Source organism: Bicyclus anynana, chromosome 22 (genome assembly GCF_947172395.1).
Source record: "Bicyclus anynana chromosome 22, ilBicAnyn1.1, whole genome shotgun sequence".
Lineage (NCBI taxonomy): Eukaryota > Metazoa > Arthropoda > Insecta > Lepidoptera > Nymphalidae > Bicyclus > Bicyclus anynana.
The window spans coordinates 12,421,544-12,438,934 of record NC_069104.1 but is presented as its reverse complement, the minus strand read 5'-3'; the positions used below and the strand labels follow the sequence as shown (position 1 = coordinate 12,438,934).

The 17,391-nt window shown below is 43.6% G+C and overlaps 1 protein-coding gene across 2 annotated transcripts; it reads right to left on the bottom strand.

The window, feature by feature from the left end:
- Positions 1–319: 319 nt before the first annotated feature.
- Positions 320–17,198, bottom strand: LOC112057691 (kinetochore protein NDC80 homolog). Of its 2 annotated transcripts, none has more exons than XM_024098200.2 (14): positions 16,956–17,198; positions 15,891–16,071; positions 14,125–14,220; positions 13,275–13,354; positions 12,089–12,278; positions 11,359–11,493; positions 10,185–10,273; positions 9,384–9,502; positions 7,457–7,667; positions 5,588–5,726; positions 4,948–5,081; positions 3,803–3,944; positions 3,041–3,255; positions 320–1,767 (listed from the first exon to the last, which is right to left on the bottom strand). In XM_024098200.2, exons 1-14 carry the CDS (start codon positions 17,006–17,008, stop codon positions 1,611–1,613), a joined length of 1,941 nt encoding a protein of 646 aa, XP_023953968.2. In that variant the 5' UTR covers positions 17,009–17,198; the 3' UTR covers positions 320–1,610. The 2 variants fall into 2 exon arrangements, 1 of the variants encoding a protein (XP_023953968.2); XR_008251975.1 differs by having other exon boundaries at positions 1,626–1,767; positions 2,377–3,255.
- Positions 17,199–17,391: the final 193 nt, after the last annotated feature.

Below are 17,391 nucleotides of genomic sequence, written 5' to 3'. Positions count from 1 at the left end.
TTTGTTAAAATCTGTCCGAGTAGTTTTTGTTTCTATAACAAACATACAGACAGGCGAAAATTTTACTGATTGCATTTTTGGCATCAGTATCGATCACTGATCACACCATGATAGTTTATTTTGGAAATATATTTCATGTACAGAATTGACCACTCTAAAGATTCATTATAAGTATATTCATCGTCCGCGTCGAAACCCTTGATTACCATAAGAAGGGTCACCATTCTGTGATATACTGGAATCCTCTGCCTTAAGAGTTTCTCCAGTTACCGACGGCGTATTTACGTAATAAGAGGGTTGAAAAATAAAAATGCACCAATTTTACAAAAAAAATCAATATTTTATTATAGTAATAACAGATACAATCTAAACATTTACAATATTATTAATTTATGAGGCACTTTGGTTTATGAATTACCAACATTATAGTCTAGTTTCTATAACATGATCTTCACAATACTAAATGACCAACACTATTTATTAGAATATACCCAAAAGAATTGAAAAAGTAAAGATGCTTTCACATTGCAACTGTGGGGTTGCTAGATAAACAGTTAAGTAATGACATTTTTAAACTCTAATCAGTTACTTAGCCCTCATTCGCACAAGTTTTTTTTAACGGACGTTAAAAAAGCGTTTAAATACAAATTATACATTACAATGTCATGTTTGGCCTACTCTACGAAGATATGCCTACAACATACGTTACAGTGTATATTGTCTAAGAAACTAAACTTCGTTAAGAATGATTATTACGAATATGGGAATGATATAAGGAATCTGCTACGACGCGAATTAAAAAAACTGCCACATAAAAATCAAAATATAACGCAGACTATTTATAATATTATTTAAAAAAATCTGTAAACCAAATTTCATTAAAATTCAAAAGGCAAGAGACAAATAGATATGCTTACTTTGCATTTCTAATATAAGTATGGATGGAAATTGTTTATATTTCATTTAACTATTAATCTTACATACAGATTATTTAGGAAATACAAATTAAAAAAAAATATCACGTCAAGTAGGTTTAGTTTACAACGTTTCAAAACGAGAAATCATAATTTAATAATTTTACTACCAGTTCGTAAAACAGAAACCAGAAAAAAAAACACATTAAATGATTAGTATTATCGTTCACAATGTTTTTACTTTCTCCGTGATTCATAGAGGTGAAATTAAAAGACAAAATTGGCATAAACTGTTAAATTGTATTTGAAGGAAGCTTATAGGCCATAGTCCTCAGATCAATTATTGTATAGGACCTGCCTCGCTAGACGTTACTTTTCTGTCAAAGTATATGATCAACGATCTAATGCGATTTTAAAAACTGTCTTTATAGAATCGATGTTAAATAGTTGAAATCGTGTTCGTCGGTTAAAGAGCTCCGTAAAAATACCTTTTCGTGTGCAAAAACTTCTAGTTTAGTATAAGATATATACCAAATCTGAGCTCGTTTTCTTCAGAAAATGACAGACAATTTTGTGCTTGACTGTGAGTGCGATACAGGTCCTTCTGTATATGTATGTATAATTGGTCTGAGCCCTAGTCTAAATAGTCAAAGGGTACACTGAATGGGTATGAGTGAACTGTGAGCGAGTGAACGTTCAGTTGTCGCTCGCCCGCTCGAGGCGCTCGTTCCACTGCGCCAGCACGTCGCGCAGTGCGGCGCCGGTGCGCGCGCGCGCCGCCTGCACCTTCTGCTGCGCCACCTGTTGTTGTTGCTCCACGTACTCGCGCAGCTTGCCCAGCTTGGCGCGCCATCTGCCGACGTACACAAATATAGTAAGTATAGCCTGGCCAAAACATAAATCTCGCCATGTAGCGGTAAATAAGGGAACTAATTTTCTCCATTTTTTAAATTACGGCTCTGAGTTCTAGAAAAAATGGGAACCGGATATTTTTTTTTTTTACTTTTTTTTTTAACTTACGTTCTAAGGTGTTGAATGTATTAATGGTTTATAATCTAGGTTGGGTTTTAACTCTGGTCAGTATACCAATAAGTTTAAAAGTATGTTTGTTTTTTTGACGGCCTCCGTGGCGCAGTGGTATGCGCGGTGGACTTACATGGGTTCGATCCCCGGCTGCGCAGATTGAGATTTTCTTAATTTGTCCAGGTCTGGCTGGTGGGAGGCTTCGGCCGTGGCTAGTTACCACCCTACCGGCAAAGACTTACCGCCAAGCGATTTAGCGTTCCGGTACGATGCCGTGTAGAAACCGACAGGGGTGTGGATTTTCATTCTCCTCCTAACAAGTTAGCCCGCTTCCATCTAAGACTACATCATCACTTACCATCAGGTGATGTTGTAGTCAAGGGTTAACTTGTAAAAAAGCAATCTGCAGCTGCTCTAGGTGTACTCGTGTGTGACTCACGCGGCGTCCTCCGCCTGCCAGTGCTGCAGCTCGGCGTGCACGCGCGCGTACTGCTGCTCTAGGTGTACTCGTGTGTGACTCACGCGGCGTCCTCCGCCTGCCAGTGCTGCAGCTCGGCGTGCACGCGCGCGTACTGCTGCTCTAGGTGTACTCGTGTGTGACTCACGCGGCGTCCTCCGCCTGCCAGTGCTGCAGCTCGGCGTGCACGCGCGCGTACTGCTGCTCTAGGTGTACTCGTGTGTGACTCACGCGGCGTCCTCCGCCTGCCAGTGCTGCAGCTCGGCGTGCACGCGCGCGTACTGCTGCTCTAGGTGTACTCGTGTGTGACTCACGCGGCGTCCTCCGCCTGCCAGTGCTGCAGCTCGGCGTGCACGCGCGCGTACTGCTGCTCTAGGTGTACTCGTGTGTGACTCACGCGGCGTCCTCCGCCTGCCAGTGCTGCAGCTCGGCGTGCACGCGCGCGTATTGCTGCTCTAGGTGTACTCGTGTGTGACTCACGCGGCGTCCTCCGCCTGCCAGTGCTGCAGCTCGGCGTGCACGCGCGCGTACTGCTGCTCTAGGTGTACTCGTGTGTGACTCACGCGGCGTCCTCCGCCTGCCAGTGCTGCAGCTCGGCGTGCACGCGCGCGTACTGCTGCTCTAGGTGTACTCGTGTGTGACTCACGCGGCGTCCTCCGCCTGCCAGTGCTGCAGCTCGGCGTGCACGCGCGCGTACTGCAGCTGCTGCGCGCGCAGTCGCTCCAGCTGCGCAGCGATGTCCAGCTGCTCGCGGCTCCAGGCGGCCGCGTCCGCTGCCTCCTGGGTCAGCTCCTGCTGCAGCGAATGCTGCTCGCGCTGGATGTTCGCCTTGACATCAGCAATCTTCGAACGGGTCTCCTCCTGTCGAATCATGATAGAATTGTCAACCAATTTGTCATTTTATCAGAGCTACAACTTAGGTTGGCCATTTTGCTTTTATAGTTTTAGCAGACTCAGAAGTGATTACAAAAATAAGAAAACTAATGTCGAACAAAGGTTATGATTCACAACATTTGTCAGGACAACTTAATTAACAAATCAAACTGTAACTAAAATAAGACCCTATAAGAATGACAGAGAATGATCTTGAGTGAAGTCACGCACTTGTGAACGCTGTGTGTAGGGTTAAAGGATCCTTTGACTGTTCAACACTCCTCTTTTCCAATCAAGTCACTCTCCCCGCCTATCCCCCATAAAGAATTACACAACAAGAGATGTGGACGGCTCGAACGCCACGAGCACACTGAAGCCGTCCGTATCGCGGTTGCAACGCGGCGATAACAACAGGCTCACGAGTAATGACGTATCTCTTGTCTCGAGATGAGGTATGCATCGCAAGCTCAACATAGCTCAGGTTGACGATGGACACCTGTGAAGCATTGCTGTTACAAGTACACACAACACTCACCATGGCGGCGGCGCGCCTCCTGCAGAGCGCGCTGCGGGTACGCATGAGCTCCGCCTTCCGTGCGGAGAGGCGCGCGCCCTCCTCGCGCAGCGTCTCCACCGCCGTGGCCATGTACGCCGCGCACTCGGCGCCCATCAGCTCCCTGCAATACACCACAGACTAGACTTAGACTTAAGACTAAGTTAGCACTTTAATCCCTTATGTAATCCACTAAAATACCGATAACGATACTCCACACTATGAGATAGACAATAAACAATTCACTTTGCAGGAAGGAATCTTTCTAGCTTTCAGCTTTCTAAAGTTCGTCTAGATTGAATTGATCGAAAACCAAACAGACATGGCCGTACTGATGACGTCAAAACACCTCTAGGGATGGGCCTGAATTTTTTTTTTTTTAATATTTGCCATATTGTTTTTTATAATATGACCAATATTCTCATTCCCCTCCAACTAGTCGGGAAAGACTGCGCTAGGAGTGGGTGGGTGGCAATAGTCTAACGAGGCGGAGATCGAACCACCATACCTCTGTGATGAGTCCAACCGCTCTTACCGTTGAGCTATTGAGGCTACATGAACAAAGCTCAATGAACGAAATCGGGAACGAATTATTGAATGAAAGTCTAATGCTAAAAATAATTTATTTATTTACACTCCATTCCAAAGATTTTATACTATTAGATATGTCACTAACGTCGAAACTGAGACGAAAAAATGTGACTAATTGTCTTAATTTCAATTAGTCGTATATAGTATCAGACCAATTATTGTATAGGACCTGCCTCGCTAGACGTTACTTTTCTGTCAAAGTATATGATCAACGATCTAATGCGATTATAGAAACTGTCTCTATAGTATCGATGTTAAATAGTTGTAATCGTGTTCGTCGGTTAAAGAGCTCCGTGAAAATACCTTTTTATGTGATTGAATTGTGTAAAAAACGGGCAAAAACTTCTAGTTTAGTATAAGATATATACCAAATCTAAGCTCGTTTACTTTAGAAAATAACAGACAATTTTGTTCGTGACTATGAGTGCGATACAGGTCCTTCTATAATTGGTCTGAGTATATAGTAAACAATGTTTTAAACTTCAATTATAGTTTTCGTAACTTACTCTCCAAATCGAAAGAATGAATAATCTTACTTCTCGTCGATGGCGAGCGAGGCCAGCGCCGGCAGCTGCGCGCCGAGCGTGATGAGGCTCTGCTTGTACTGCACGCAGCTGTCCAGCGTGCGCTTCTGCCACTGCGCCAGCTCCGTCTCCTTGCCCAGCAGCATCTGCACAGCACAGCATGGACTACTGGTACGATGGACCTTGTCGTTACGGTCATAAGGTGCACGATTGCTCGGCACTTGTGATCGGGAAGTTTTTGGAATTAATTGTACGCCAGAATTTGACAATTATCTGAGTATTTTTGCAAGTTATATTGATGTCGTTAGACTACCTGGTGAGGCGGCCTGCGCTTGGGCACGTAACATTATTGTTTAGTTCACTAGACCGCCAATAGATGGCGTTCTTACGGAGACGCTTGTCAAGACTCTGACATTAACCAAAAAAACTTTTATGACATTGACATTTTGTGAAAAAGTGACAAGACAATTTTGAATTATTTTAGTGTGCAACGTATTCGCAAATTATAAACGTTTTTTTTTCATACAATATTACAATTCGTGAGTGTAAAACAATAATTAAATCTCTAAGACTTTAAAGATTAAAAGAATTAGACTCGGTAATTAGACCATTAGTGAGTGTCTTCAATTATAGTTAGCAGTAGTTCTCTCACCTTGGCGATCTGGTCGGCCAGCGCGCGCTTGGAGTCGTGCACCCTGGTGGCGTAGTCCACCTCGTCCAGCAGCCGCGTGCGCTCCTCCACCGACAGCGTCTGCTGCTGCAGCTGCACGCGCAGCGCGTCGTTCTCTGCGCTGCACACGTGCGACATTAGCACTACACACCGCTCAGACTAAATACATAAGGACTAGTATCGCACCCAAATTCACGAACAAAATTTTCTGCCATTTTCTAAGGAAAACTAGCTTAGATTTCATACATATTTTATACTAAACTAGCAGTTTTTGTTCATTTTTTACACCGTATAACTACACGAATAGGTATTTTTACGGAGGTTTTTAACCGACGGACACGATTGTAAACTATGAAACATCGATTCTTTAGAGACAGTGTTTATAATCGCATAAGATCGTTGATTATGTACGTTGACAGAAAAATAATGTCTTGCGAGGCAGGTCTTTATCTAATTAGTCTGAGACACAACGTGACGAGTGAGCACGTCGCCTACACGTCAGCCCCGCTCACCTGCTGCGCTCTATCTCCGTGTCGAGCTGGCGCAGCGCGTCGGCGCGGTCGTGGCGCACGGCCCGCAGCGCCAGCACGTCGCCTGCACGTCAGCCCCGCTCACCTGCTGCGCTCTATCTCCGTGTCGAGCTGGCGCAGCGCGTCGGCGCGGTCGTGGCGCACGGCCCGCAGCGCCAGCACGTCGCCTGCACGTCAGCCCCGCTCACCTGCTGCGCTCTATCTCCGTGTCGAGCTGGCGCAGCGCGTCGGCGCGGTCGTGGCGCACGGCCCGCAGCGCCAGCACGTCGCCTGCACGTCAGCCCCGCTCACCTGCTGCGCTCTATCTCCGTGTCGAGCTGGCGCAGCGCGTCGGCGCGGTCGTGGCGCACGGCCCGCAGCGCCAGCACGTCGCCTGCACGTCAGCCCCGCTCACCTGCTGCGCTCTATCTCCGTGTCGAGCTGGCGCAGCGCGTCGGCGCGGTCGTGGCGCACGGCCCGCAGCGCCAGCACGTCGCCTGCACGTCAGCCCCGCTCACCTGCTGCGCTCTATCTCCGTGTCGAGCTGGCGCAGCGCGTCGGCGCGGTCGTGGCGCACGGCCCGCAGCGCCAGCACGTCGCCTGCACGTCAGCCCCGCTCACCTGCTGCGCTCTATCTCCGTGTCGAGCTGGCGCAGCGCGTCGGCGCGGTCGTGGCGCACGGCCCGCAGCGCCAGCACGTCGCCTGCACGTCAGCCCCGCTCACCTGCTGCGCTCTATCTCCGTGTCGAGCTGGCGCAGCGCGTCGGCGCGGTCGTGGCGCACGGCCCGCAGCGCCAGCACGTCGCCTGCACGTCAGCCCCGCTCACCTGCTGCGCTCTATCTCCGTGTCGAGCTGGCGCAGCGCGTCGGCGCGGTCGTGGCGCACGGCCCGCAGCGCCAGCACGTCGCCTGCACGTCAGCCCCGCTCACCTGCTGCGCTCTATCTCCGTGTCGAGCTGGCGCAGCGCGTCGGCGCGGTCGTGGCGCACGGCCCGCAGCGCCAGCACGTCGCCTGCACGTCAGCCCCGCTCACCTGCTGCGCTCTATCTCCGTGTCGAGCTGGCGCAGCGCGTCGGCGCGGTCGTGGCGCACGGCCCGCAGCGCCAGCACGTCGCCTGCACGTCAGCCCCGCTCACCTGCTGCGCTCTATCTCCGTGTCGAGCTGGCGCAGCGCGTCGGCGCGGTCGTGGCGCACGGCCCGCAGCGCCAGCACGTCGCCTGCACGTCAGCCCCGCTCACCTGCTGCGCTCTATCTCCGTGTCGAGCTGGCGCAGCGCGTCGGCGCGGTCGTGGCGCACGGCCCGCAGCGCCAGCACGTCGCCTGCACGTCAGCCCCGCTCACCTGCTGCGCTCTATCTCCGTGTCGAGCTGGCGCAGCGCGTCGGCGCGGTCGTGGCGCACGGCCCGCAGCGCCAGCACGTCGGTCTGCGCGCGGCGGCGCTCGGCGCGCACGGTGCGCACGTCGGCCGCGAGCGCGTCGCGCCGCTCCACGCGCCGCGCCTCGTCCGCGCGCGCCGCCAGCTCCTCCTCGTCCTGCAGCCGCAGCTCGTACTCTGCACACGTTACATGTTTCATTATTGTACTGAAATACTACTATAACATAAAATAAAATAATAAATAAAAAAAAAAAATAGCTTTATTTCCTTACAATTACAGACATTTTTTTGAAAATTATTATTAAGGTTTACAAGTTTTATAGATTGTTAGTAGGTTAGTTGATATTATCTAATTTTATTTTTTATATTATATTAGTAATATTAATTTTTCATTTTATTATTCTTTTGTGTAAGGACTGCATAAAGCAGTGAAAAATACAACTATCACAACACATTTCAACTATCACAAGCACATCGCGATTACTGCAAAAACAAATTCTTGCAGCGATCTTGTGTATAATAAGAAATACCAACATATTGATATATTCTTTTATAAGTGCAGAATGTTTGCGTCTGCACTCAGGAAATGTGATTAATTCATTTTCTGATTGCAGATGTAAGCCTTACCTTAGACAAATGTATACGAGCCAAAATAAAAAACTAAGTGTATCTATTATATTATTATTTATGTACTTTGTAAGTAATAATGTTGTAATTTTAAGTAATATGTAAAGCTGTTTGTTTTCCTTTAATAAATAAAAAAAATATATCTTTACGCACGCGTCACTTTGAGTAAATTGGTAAAAGCGTTACAAACACAACAGTCTCAAGCCGTTGGCATCGAGCTGCAACCCGATGTCCTCAGTCCACCTAGTGAGTGATTGATCGACACTACGGTTTCCGGCAGGGTCGCTATACCAGCACCTTGGGACCCTAACGTCTATCAAATCTTCGAACTATATTGTGCCCCGCATACCTTCGGCTTCCACTCGAATGGATCAGGGGCCCATCAACTGATCAGCTGCCGGGCATTCGGCGCTGCACCGCAAAACGAGAGCCTTCAAAGAATTGGTTTGATAGGCAATGGATACTTACGGTCGAAGTGTTGCGAGTTGACCTGGGTTGGTTGACCCCAGCTGACGGGCGATATGAGTGTAATATGTCTAGTGTAGGTCGAGAATTGTGTATTGGAATGTGTTCACCCGTCTGCAGGCCACAGCAATCCGCTACCACACCACTATGCACCTCAGTCATAATCTTATCGTCCACTACCGCGGCAAAAGTTAGTTAAGTTATCCAAGTACGCGCTTAACTTCGTCAAGGAGGCTACGACAATTTATCAAGAATGAACGCAACAAGAATGGTCATACGGAAACTCAGACCAATTAAAGAAGGACCAGTATCGCACCCATATTCACAAACGAAATTTTCTGTCATTTTCTAAGGAAAACGAGCTTTTACTAAACTATAAGTTTTTGCCCGTTTTTTACATTATTCAACTACACAAAAAGGTATTTTTACGGAGCTCTTTAAACGACGAACACGATTACAACTATGAAACATCGATGTTATAGATACAGATTTTATAATCGCATTAGATCGTTGATCATATGCTTTGACAGAAAATTAACGTATAGCGAGGCAGGTCCTATACAATAGTTGGTCTGAGTACGGAAACCAAAAAACACTAATTCTCCGACATAACACGCGGTTTTCTACAGCGACCACAATGTTGCCCGCTCATTTTTCAAAGGTCGCGGCGTCAACACCGCCCATTACCGTCAGCGACTTTAGTTCTTCTGCAGACCTTATTCGATCTCGCAGAGAAACCATCGCCTGTTAAGTGAGTTTGAGTCTTCTTATAAGGGTACAGTCTGCAATCACGTAGCTCACCCTTAATTTCCTGCTCCAGCTGCTGTATCAAGCCCTCGTCGTCCCCCAGCACCGCCTTCAGGTTGGCGAGGTACTCCTGGTCCACGTCATCCAGCTGAGCGCCGCCCGGCTCCTGGAATCTGTAGTACAGTTTCAGACGAATTATACAGGGACCTGCATCGCTAAACGTTACTCTTCTGCCAAAGTCAATCTAAAACTATCTAATTTTTGACGGCCTCCGTGGCGTAGTGGTACGCGCAGTAAATTTACAAGATGGAGGTCCTGGGTTCGATCACAGGTGTAGGATTTTTTTTTACAAGTTAGCCCTTGACTATAATCTCACCTGATGGATGGGATGGACTAACTTGTTAGGAATAGAATTATAATACTGTATGACTTTTTCATTTCAAAAGAGCAACTGTTGAGTTTCTTGCCGGTATCTTCTCAGCAGAACCTGCCTTCCGAACCGGTGGTAGAATCTTTACAAATAGTCAACTGACGTGTCAAAAGTGCTTGTAAATTGAGCCTACTTGAAATAAATGAATTTTGATTTGATTTGATTTGATTAGGAGGAAGATGAAAACCCACACCCCTTTTCGGTTTCTACACGACATTGTACCGGAACGCTAATCGTTTGGCGGTACGTCCCTGCGGATAGGGTGGTAACTAGCCACGGCCGAATCCTCCCACCAGCCAGACCTGGACCAGCCGGGGATCGAACCCAGGACCTCCGTTTTGTAAATCCACCGCACATACCACTGCGCCACGGAGGTTGTCAAACTAATCAATGTTAAATGCAAGATTAAGTAAAAACAAACATACCGTAACCAGCACTTGTTGAGATATTCCCTTTTGAGCTGAGACACCTGGTCCTTGGCAATGAACAGCCACTCATCAGACACGGGCATTTGCTGAAACCAATATGTTGGTTTAATGGCCACAAACATCTATGTTTCTTAAAAATAATTCTAGAAGATTATCTAGTCCTAGGATATTTAACGAAATTAATTCACTTTATACACACAAACATTTTTATTCATTAAAAAATTTGATAGTGTATAAAGATTAGTGTGATATGTGCAAATGTCATCTTTTGCCACTACATCCAAAGCCTAATAGACTTACGGGAATAGACACATGTGTATTCGCCTCAGACTAATTATATAAAGACTAGTATCGCACCCAAATTCACGAACAAAATTGACTGTAATTTTCTGTGGAAAATGAGCTTATCTTAATATATAAACGTGAAAGATTATTCATTCATCATCAAATTTCAAAAACCGTTTGACGTACAAAGATGAAATTTGGCAGGGAGGTAGTTTATAGATAGTAGAGGTAAGCTAGATTGAGGAGGTCTAAGGGCGGACGAAGTCACGGGCGTCCGCTAGTATAGTTATATATCAAATACTAAACTAGCAGTTTTTGCCTGTTTTTTTACACTATTCAACTACACAAAAAGGTATTTTTACGGAACTTTTTAACCGACGAACACGATTACAACTATGAAACATCGATACTATAGAGACAGTTTGATAATCGCATTAGATCGTTGATCATATACTTTGACAGAAACGTAACGTCTAGCGTGATAGAACCTTATGTAATTAGTCTGAGGTATTTGCTTACAGCTTCATGTATGTATCTATCGGCACCTAGCTACAGAGTACAGATTAATTATGAAACACGGCTAAAAACTCACGTGGTACAACATCAGAGTATGCCCGACCAGTTTGGTACCGATACGGGGCCCTTAGTCAAGAGCTGGTTCATGCTGTACATTAGTGTCACACACGCATCTAGTATTTCTTTTACAGAATATTTGACAAATCTTTCAAATATGGCCAATATTCCACTCCCAACTAGTTGGAAAAGACAGTGTTAGGACTGGTTACAACAAAGCTCAGGGGGCAGGGAATTAATCAGCACCTCATGTCGATGAGTCTGGTCCTCTACCGTTGAGCTATTGAGCCTTGTGGATGTGTAGAGTACTCACGCAATGCGTGGCCAGGTCCAGCAGATAAGCGATGAGCGCCAGCGCCTGCGGGAACGCGTGCAGCGTGTTGACGGTCTTCAGCCAGGACTTGGACACGGGGCTGGGGTACAGCAGCTTCTTCGCTTGGTGCGGCAGCTGGGGACGGTACATCATGATCATTACCTTACTACTTTACCTTAGATACCTTACCTACCTTAGATATTGGACAGAATGATTTTCTTCTACATTATTTAATAGGTTCCGACTGTTTTCTAATGGGGATGATGACTAGGTTTGAAAATTCATACAGTTTTAGCTTCCTTACATTAAATGTGACATTTTTTAATAAGTGAACTATAAACATAAACGCACAAATAACAAAGATATTAGTAATTTTGTTTGAACGCACATACAAATCTAACGATCATTACATTGCCTATGACGTCATTAGTTCGTGCCATTTTGTATGGCGCGTTTTTCAGGGATCCGCGGCAGTGCCGCAAATCTGACCCTTTAAATCCCTGTAGCTCCGAAAGTAATGATCGCAGATACCCTGTTACTTTTACAAAATTGCTTTACTGATAGTATATTCTTAATTTATATACAGTTTAAAAAACTGTCATCATCCCTATTGCTTTCTACAAGAGCTTGTTTTTTTTCTTTTCAGTTTTTTATACTTTATGGAGTCGGGTTTTTTTATTTGTTTAATTAATTTATTTATTCTGAAATGTTGCTAACTAAGTAAGCTGACCTTGGTGACGTAGTTGTCGGTGGAGAGGCGCGAGTCGCCGGTGACGGCGCCCAGCAGCTCGCCGACGATGTCGACGAAGCGCGCGATGGTGAGCGGGCGCACGAGCGCCGCGCCGCCCGCGCGCCGCGCGCCCAGCGCCTCGCACACGCGCGCGTACTCCGCGCGCTGCCACGCCGCGCTCGATATCGGCCTGCCCAACAACAGCTGTATTCACCACTAGGGTGGTAATCCTAATTTTCGCCACTATACCACAGCCTTTCGTGATGACTACTGTTTACCAACAAACTAATTAATAATGAGTGAGTCCTGGGTTCGATCCCCAGCTGGAACCATTGAGGTTTTCTTATTTGGTCCAGGTCTGGCTGGTGGGAGGCTTCTGCCGTGGCTAGTTACCACCCAACCGACAAAGACGTACCGCCAAGCGATTTAGCGTTCCGGTACGATGTCGTGTAGAAACCGAAAGGAGTGTGGATTTCATCCTACTCCTAACAAGTTAGTCCATTTCCATCTTAGATTGCATCATCACTTACCAACAGGTGAGATTGTAGTCAAGGGCTAACTTGTAGAGAAAAAAAAAAACACCCGCGTCTTTCCCCCCGTCGCCCGCATATCATGGGGGTGCCAACAACGAACTTGCCAAGCTATAGTTACTTTGTAAATGTGTATATTAGTTATCAATTTGTTTTGCTTCTTTCTATAAAACTTGCACAAATCTGGAAACAGTTTCCAGCCATTGAATTTTACATTAACATTTTAGACTTTAAAAGTAAAAAGTAAATATTTGATAAGTAAGTAATGTTTTAGCAGACTCAAAAGTGATTACAAAAATAAGAAAACTAATGTCAAACAAAAATTATGATTCACAACATTCGTTAGGACAACTTAATTAATAAATTAAACTGTAATAAAATAAGACCCTAGAATGGCAGAGAATGACCTTCAGTAAAGTCACGCACTTGTGAACGTTGTGTGTAGGGTTAAAGGATCCTTTGACTGTTAACAAACACTACCCCTTTCCACTCAAGTCACTCTCCCCGCCTATCCCAAGTAACCCATAAAGAATTACACAACAAGAGATGTGGACGGCTCGAACGCCACGAGCACACTGAAGCCGTCCGTACCGCAAGTCGTTGCAACGCGGCGATAACATAAGTATATTTGAATAGTAAGTAATAAGGTAAATAACCTTTGATCTTTGACAGTGACGAACGCCAGCGCCCGCTCCAGACTGTTCTCCCAGCGGCGACTTCGGTCCTCGGGAGTCCTCTAGAACAGTTGGCATTTACATCGTACAATCAATATAAATGGTAAAAAATTTAGGCATACTATACAGGGTGCTGGGGAGTATTTCCCATAACTTCAAGGTGTTGACGAGTCCACTTATAGAAACCAAACTGCATAACTAATATTTTTTTAACTAAAAAATATTTTATGTTTTCATACAAAGTCATTCCAACACTTCACTAGTAAGCTACTTCATAATATTTATCAATGAGTTTGGCTAGGTTGTTTTTTATGGATGCGATATAAGGGACACAATTTAAGACACTAATTTACAAAAGAAATATTTTTTACACTGAAAATATTCATTTTAGAACACATTCCTTAGACATTTTTAATTATTTTTATAGATTACACCTTACCGGCAAAGACGTACCGCCAAGCAATTTAGCATTCCGGTATGATGCCGTGTAGAAACCGAAAGGGTTGTGGATTTTCATCCTCCTCCTAACAAGTTAGCCTGCTTCCATCTTAGACTGCATCATCACTTACCATCAGGTGAGATTGTAGTCAAGGGCTAACTTGTATAGAATAAAAAAAGGTTTTCTACTATAATGATGCAACCTATGGTGGAAGTATGCTTGCTTAACTTGAAAAGAATAAAAAAAAATGCACAATGGAGGCAGAGCTGTACTAGTCCCATCTATTTCGTACTAACGCAATGAAAGCAACCGCCATTGAATGAATTTTCTATATTTCTCTTCACAAGATGATCTTGTTGATGGCATGTTAGTTTGTCTTAATAGAATACTTACCAATGGGGTAGTGGTAGCTCTGGAGTAATGGCTGCTGCGCACCGGGGTGGAGGCAACTGCTCCGTACTTGTACTCTCCTGTCTGAGAGCGGGACCTCTGGAATCATTATTTTTACATAACATCCATATTTAAAATATTTCTTTTTTTTTTTTAATTCATTACTATTGTGCAATCAGCTGCAACAGCTTTAAGCAAATTGCTAGTGGGTACTACATGGCATGTGTAGCTGACCTTCCATTGAAGGCCATGCTGATTTATTTTATTTGTTAATTTTTGTATTTCATTTGTACAATTGTACATTCTTATTAACTTGATTTTTTTTTTTTTTACAGGAGATCCCATATGTAGGCGCGCTTTAGCCTTCTAACATCTATTGGATGACCGAGGGCAGTAGCAAGTTTGTTTTCATGGGTGTTTATGCGATTTTTGTAGCACATTGATCTGAGTTCAACCTTCTTTTACTGTTTTTATGTCAAGATACTCATGTAGTTCCGATATCTTAGTGAACCATGGAGCATTTGTGATGGTTTTTAAAACTTTATTCTGAAATCTTTGTAGTTTTCCAGAGTTTTTGACTGTGCCCCACAGTTCAATGCCGTAGGTCCACACTGGTTTTATTACTGTTTTATAAATGAGCAATTTATTACTGAGTGAGACATGCGAATGCCTTCCCATAAGCCAGTTAAGTTTTCTGAAGGTTTGATTTAGTTCATCGCGTTTTTTTACTATATGCGATCTCCATGTTTGTTTTTTGTCTAGGTGTATCCCAAGATATTTTGCGGTGTCACTAGGGGGGATAATATCAAGTCCCAGTACTTAACAGGAGTACATTTGTCCATTCGCAAGGTAAATGTAAATAACTGTAAATAATTGTATGCCAACATTTATATCAAGATCTGTATTTAACAATTTGCAAATAAAGAATTATGAATTATGAATTATGAATAAAAAATTTAAAAAAAAAAACTGTAATATACACACACATTTGGAATTTACCTAATCACTAATAAGATTACTCAAATAATTACTTTTACTTGATTTCACACTGTATCTACTTAGCATCGTAATGCTGTACTGCTCTAACACTAAAATGAGTCTCATTCCTAGGAGAGGCTTGTATTTATAGACTGGTATAGTTCATCGCCGTCCTGATGTTGTGACGACTGTCACAATATTAATAACACTGAATTCTTGAATGTCAACAGTCTGTATACTACAATATCCATACTTGTATTATAAATTTCACCTGCTTGGTTTCCATTCCCATAGGAATACCGGAAAAAAGTTTGGTTAAACATGCTGATTTCAGGAACTACTGGTCTGATTTGAAAAATTCTTTCAGTGTTAGGCGCAGCGTCAGCTAGGACTTTATATACATAGCAAAAGTTTATCAATGTGTCAAATAGTTAATATTCTAGCCTGCTGTCCAGTATCTTGTGTATAGTGCTGTTACAGTCCGTGTATTTAGCTTTTGTATCTTATTCAATAAAAGCGAAAGGTCATTCATCAAGATATCTAGAAAACCGCTTAACATACAAAGTTGAAATTTGACAGGGAGGTTGTTCATAGGTAGTAGAAGTCCACTAAGATTTTGCAAGAGGGACGGTTTAAGGAGGTCTAAGGGCGGACGAAGTCACGGGCGTCCGCTAGTTTTTAAATAGACATGCTGGTGACATGTCAAACAACGGAGGTACATACAAACAACAAACATGGAGTAATTTCCTAATAAGAAAAAAATTAAACAGTAACAAGTTATGTTATATCACCTTATTTGTAGACATTTTAGTTGTGGAAGCATCTTTACTGTAGCGAGGTCCACCAAATGTGCTCCGAGCAGGTTCAGCACTACTGGAGCGGACGCTAGTTGTTGATGGACGACGGTCAGTTGAGACTCGATCTGTGGAGCCCTGGCGCCGCACTGGCAGTTGAGAGGGTTTGTTCTCCAACCTGATAAGTAAACTTTTAGTTAATATAGATTGCTATGACCTATAAAAACACCTTGGGGTTACCCAAGGTGTTTTTATAGGTAGTTATGTTGTTAGTTTTATTTTATTTATTTTAAAGCAGATATTTTTAACACATTGCTTAAATTTATGCTTTGGCAGGTCCCTAGACAAATTTAGAGGCCGTTAGCATGATGTAATGCCACTCAGTTCTGTATTAACTCTGAAGATTAATAAATAAAACAAATAAATAAAAAAGTCCTAAATTGACATATTTAAATTGCCATCAGTATATTTTTAATGATCCAGTACAGGTCCAGATCTCCCACAGAGAACACTCACTCTGTTCCAATGTGGTTTGGCATATAAATCAGTGAGAACAGTATTGTTCAGTGTAAGTTTAGAATGTGGTGTATGCATTGATATGTTTTGTTTTACTTTCATTGCATATTCATACACTTGTTTTGTATACATAGCGCATGATAAGCCAACAGCATGCTAATATCAGGTGGTACATTTAATAAACTTAGTTTTCAATCACTGAAATTCTTGGCAAATCTACAATAATACAATAAATACCAATATTTTTGAGAGGTATAGGTGTTTGAGGTAGTAGGGTGTAATATCTGAATCTACTATACTGGCTATGAAGATTCCTTTACCAACAGAAAGCCATGTTACTTGTGAGTGTCATAGGCTATATTTTATACCCGTATTCATATGTGAACAGACGCCTACAAGCATCTAATAAAATATCATATTCAATCTCTTAGACAATCACAGTGGATACTCCTGCAATAAATTTATGTGAATTGTTTTAACGTACTTTACGTTTACATGTTATTTTTTAAAATATTAAACATGAATCTTATTTGTACACATTTTTACCTGGATTTACGTATAGAGGAAGGATGTCCGGAAACATATCTGCTAGGCAACATTTTCGTCAACAATTCCAGTCACAATTACGATGGAATAACAAAAAAGTATGTAAGTTTTCTTTGATTTTAAAGTCAAATTTTCTGCTTTTCAAACACAAGAAAATACAACAAAACAAGATTGTATTTACTGTTTTTACCGATTTTCAGTTTGAATTTCAAATTCAAATCACAGATCTATGACATCTGTGTTCAAAACTTCAAATTCCAGACACAGATAATAAATAATAAAATATCAATAATCTATGGTCTAAAGCAGACAGACGATTTTAGTTTTTCTCGGCTCTGGGTTCTGGGTCTGGGTCAGTGTCCGACTTCAAAAAGGAGGAGGTTCTCAAGTTGATATTTTTTTAGGTATTTAGAGCGATTGCGTTTCTGACAGATCT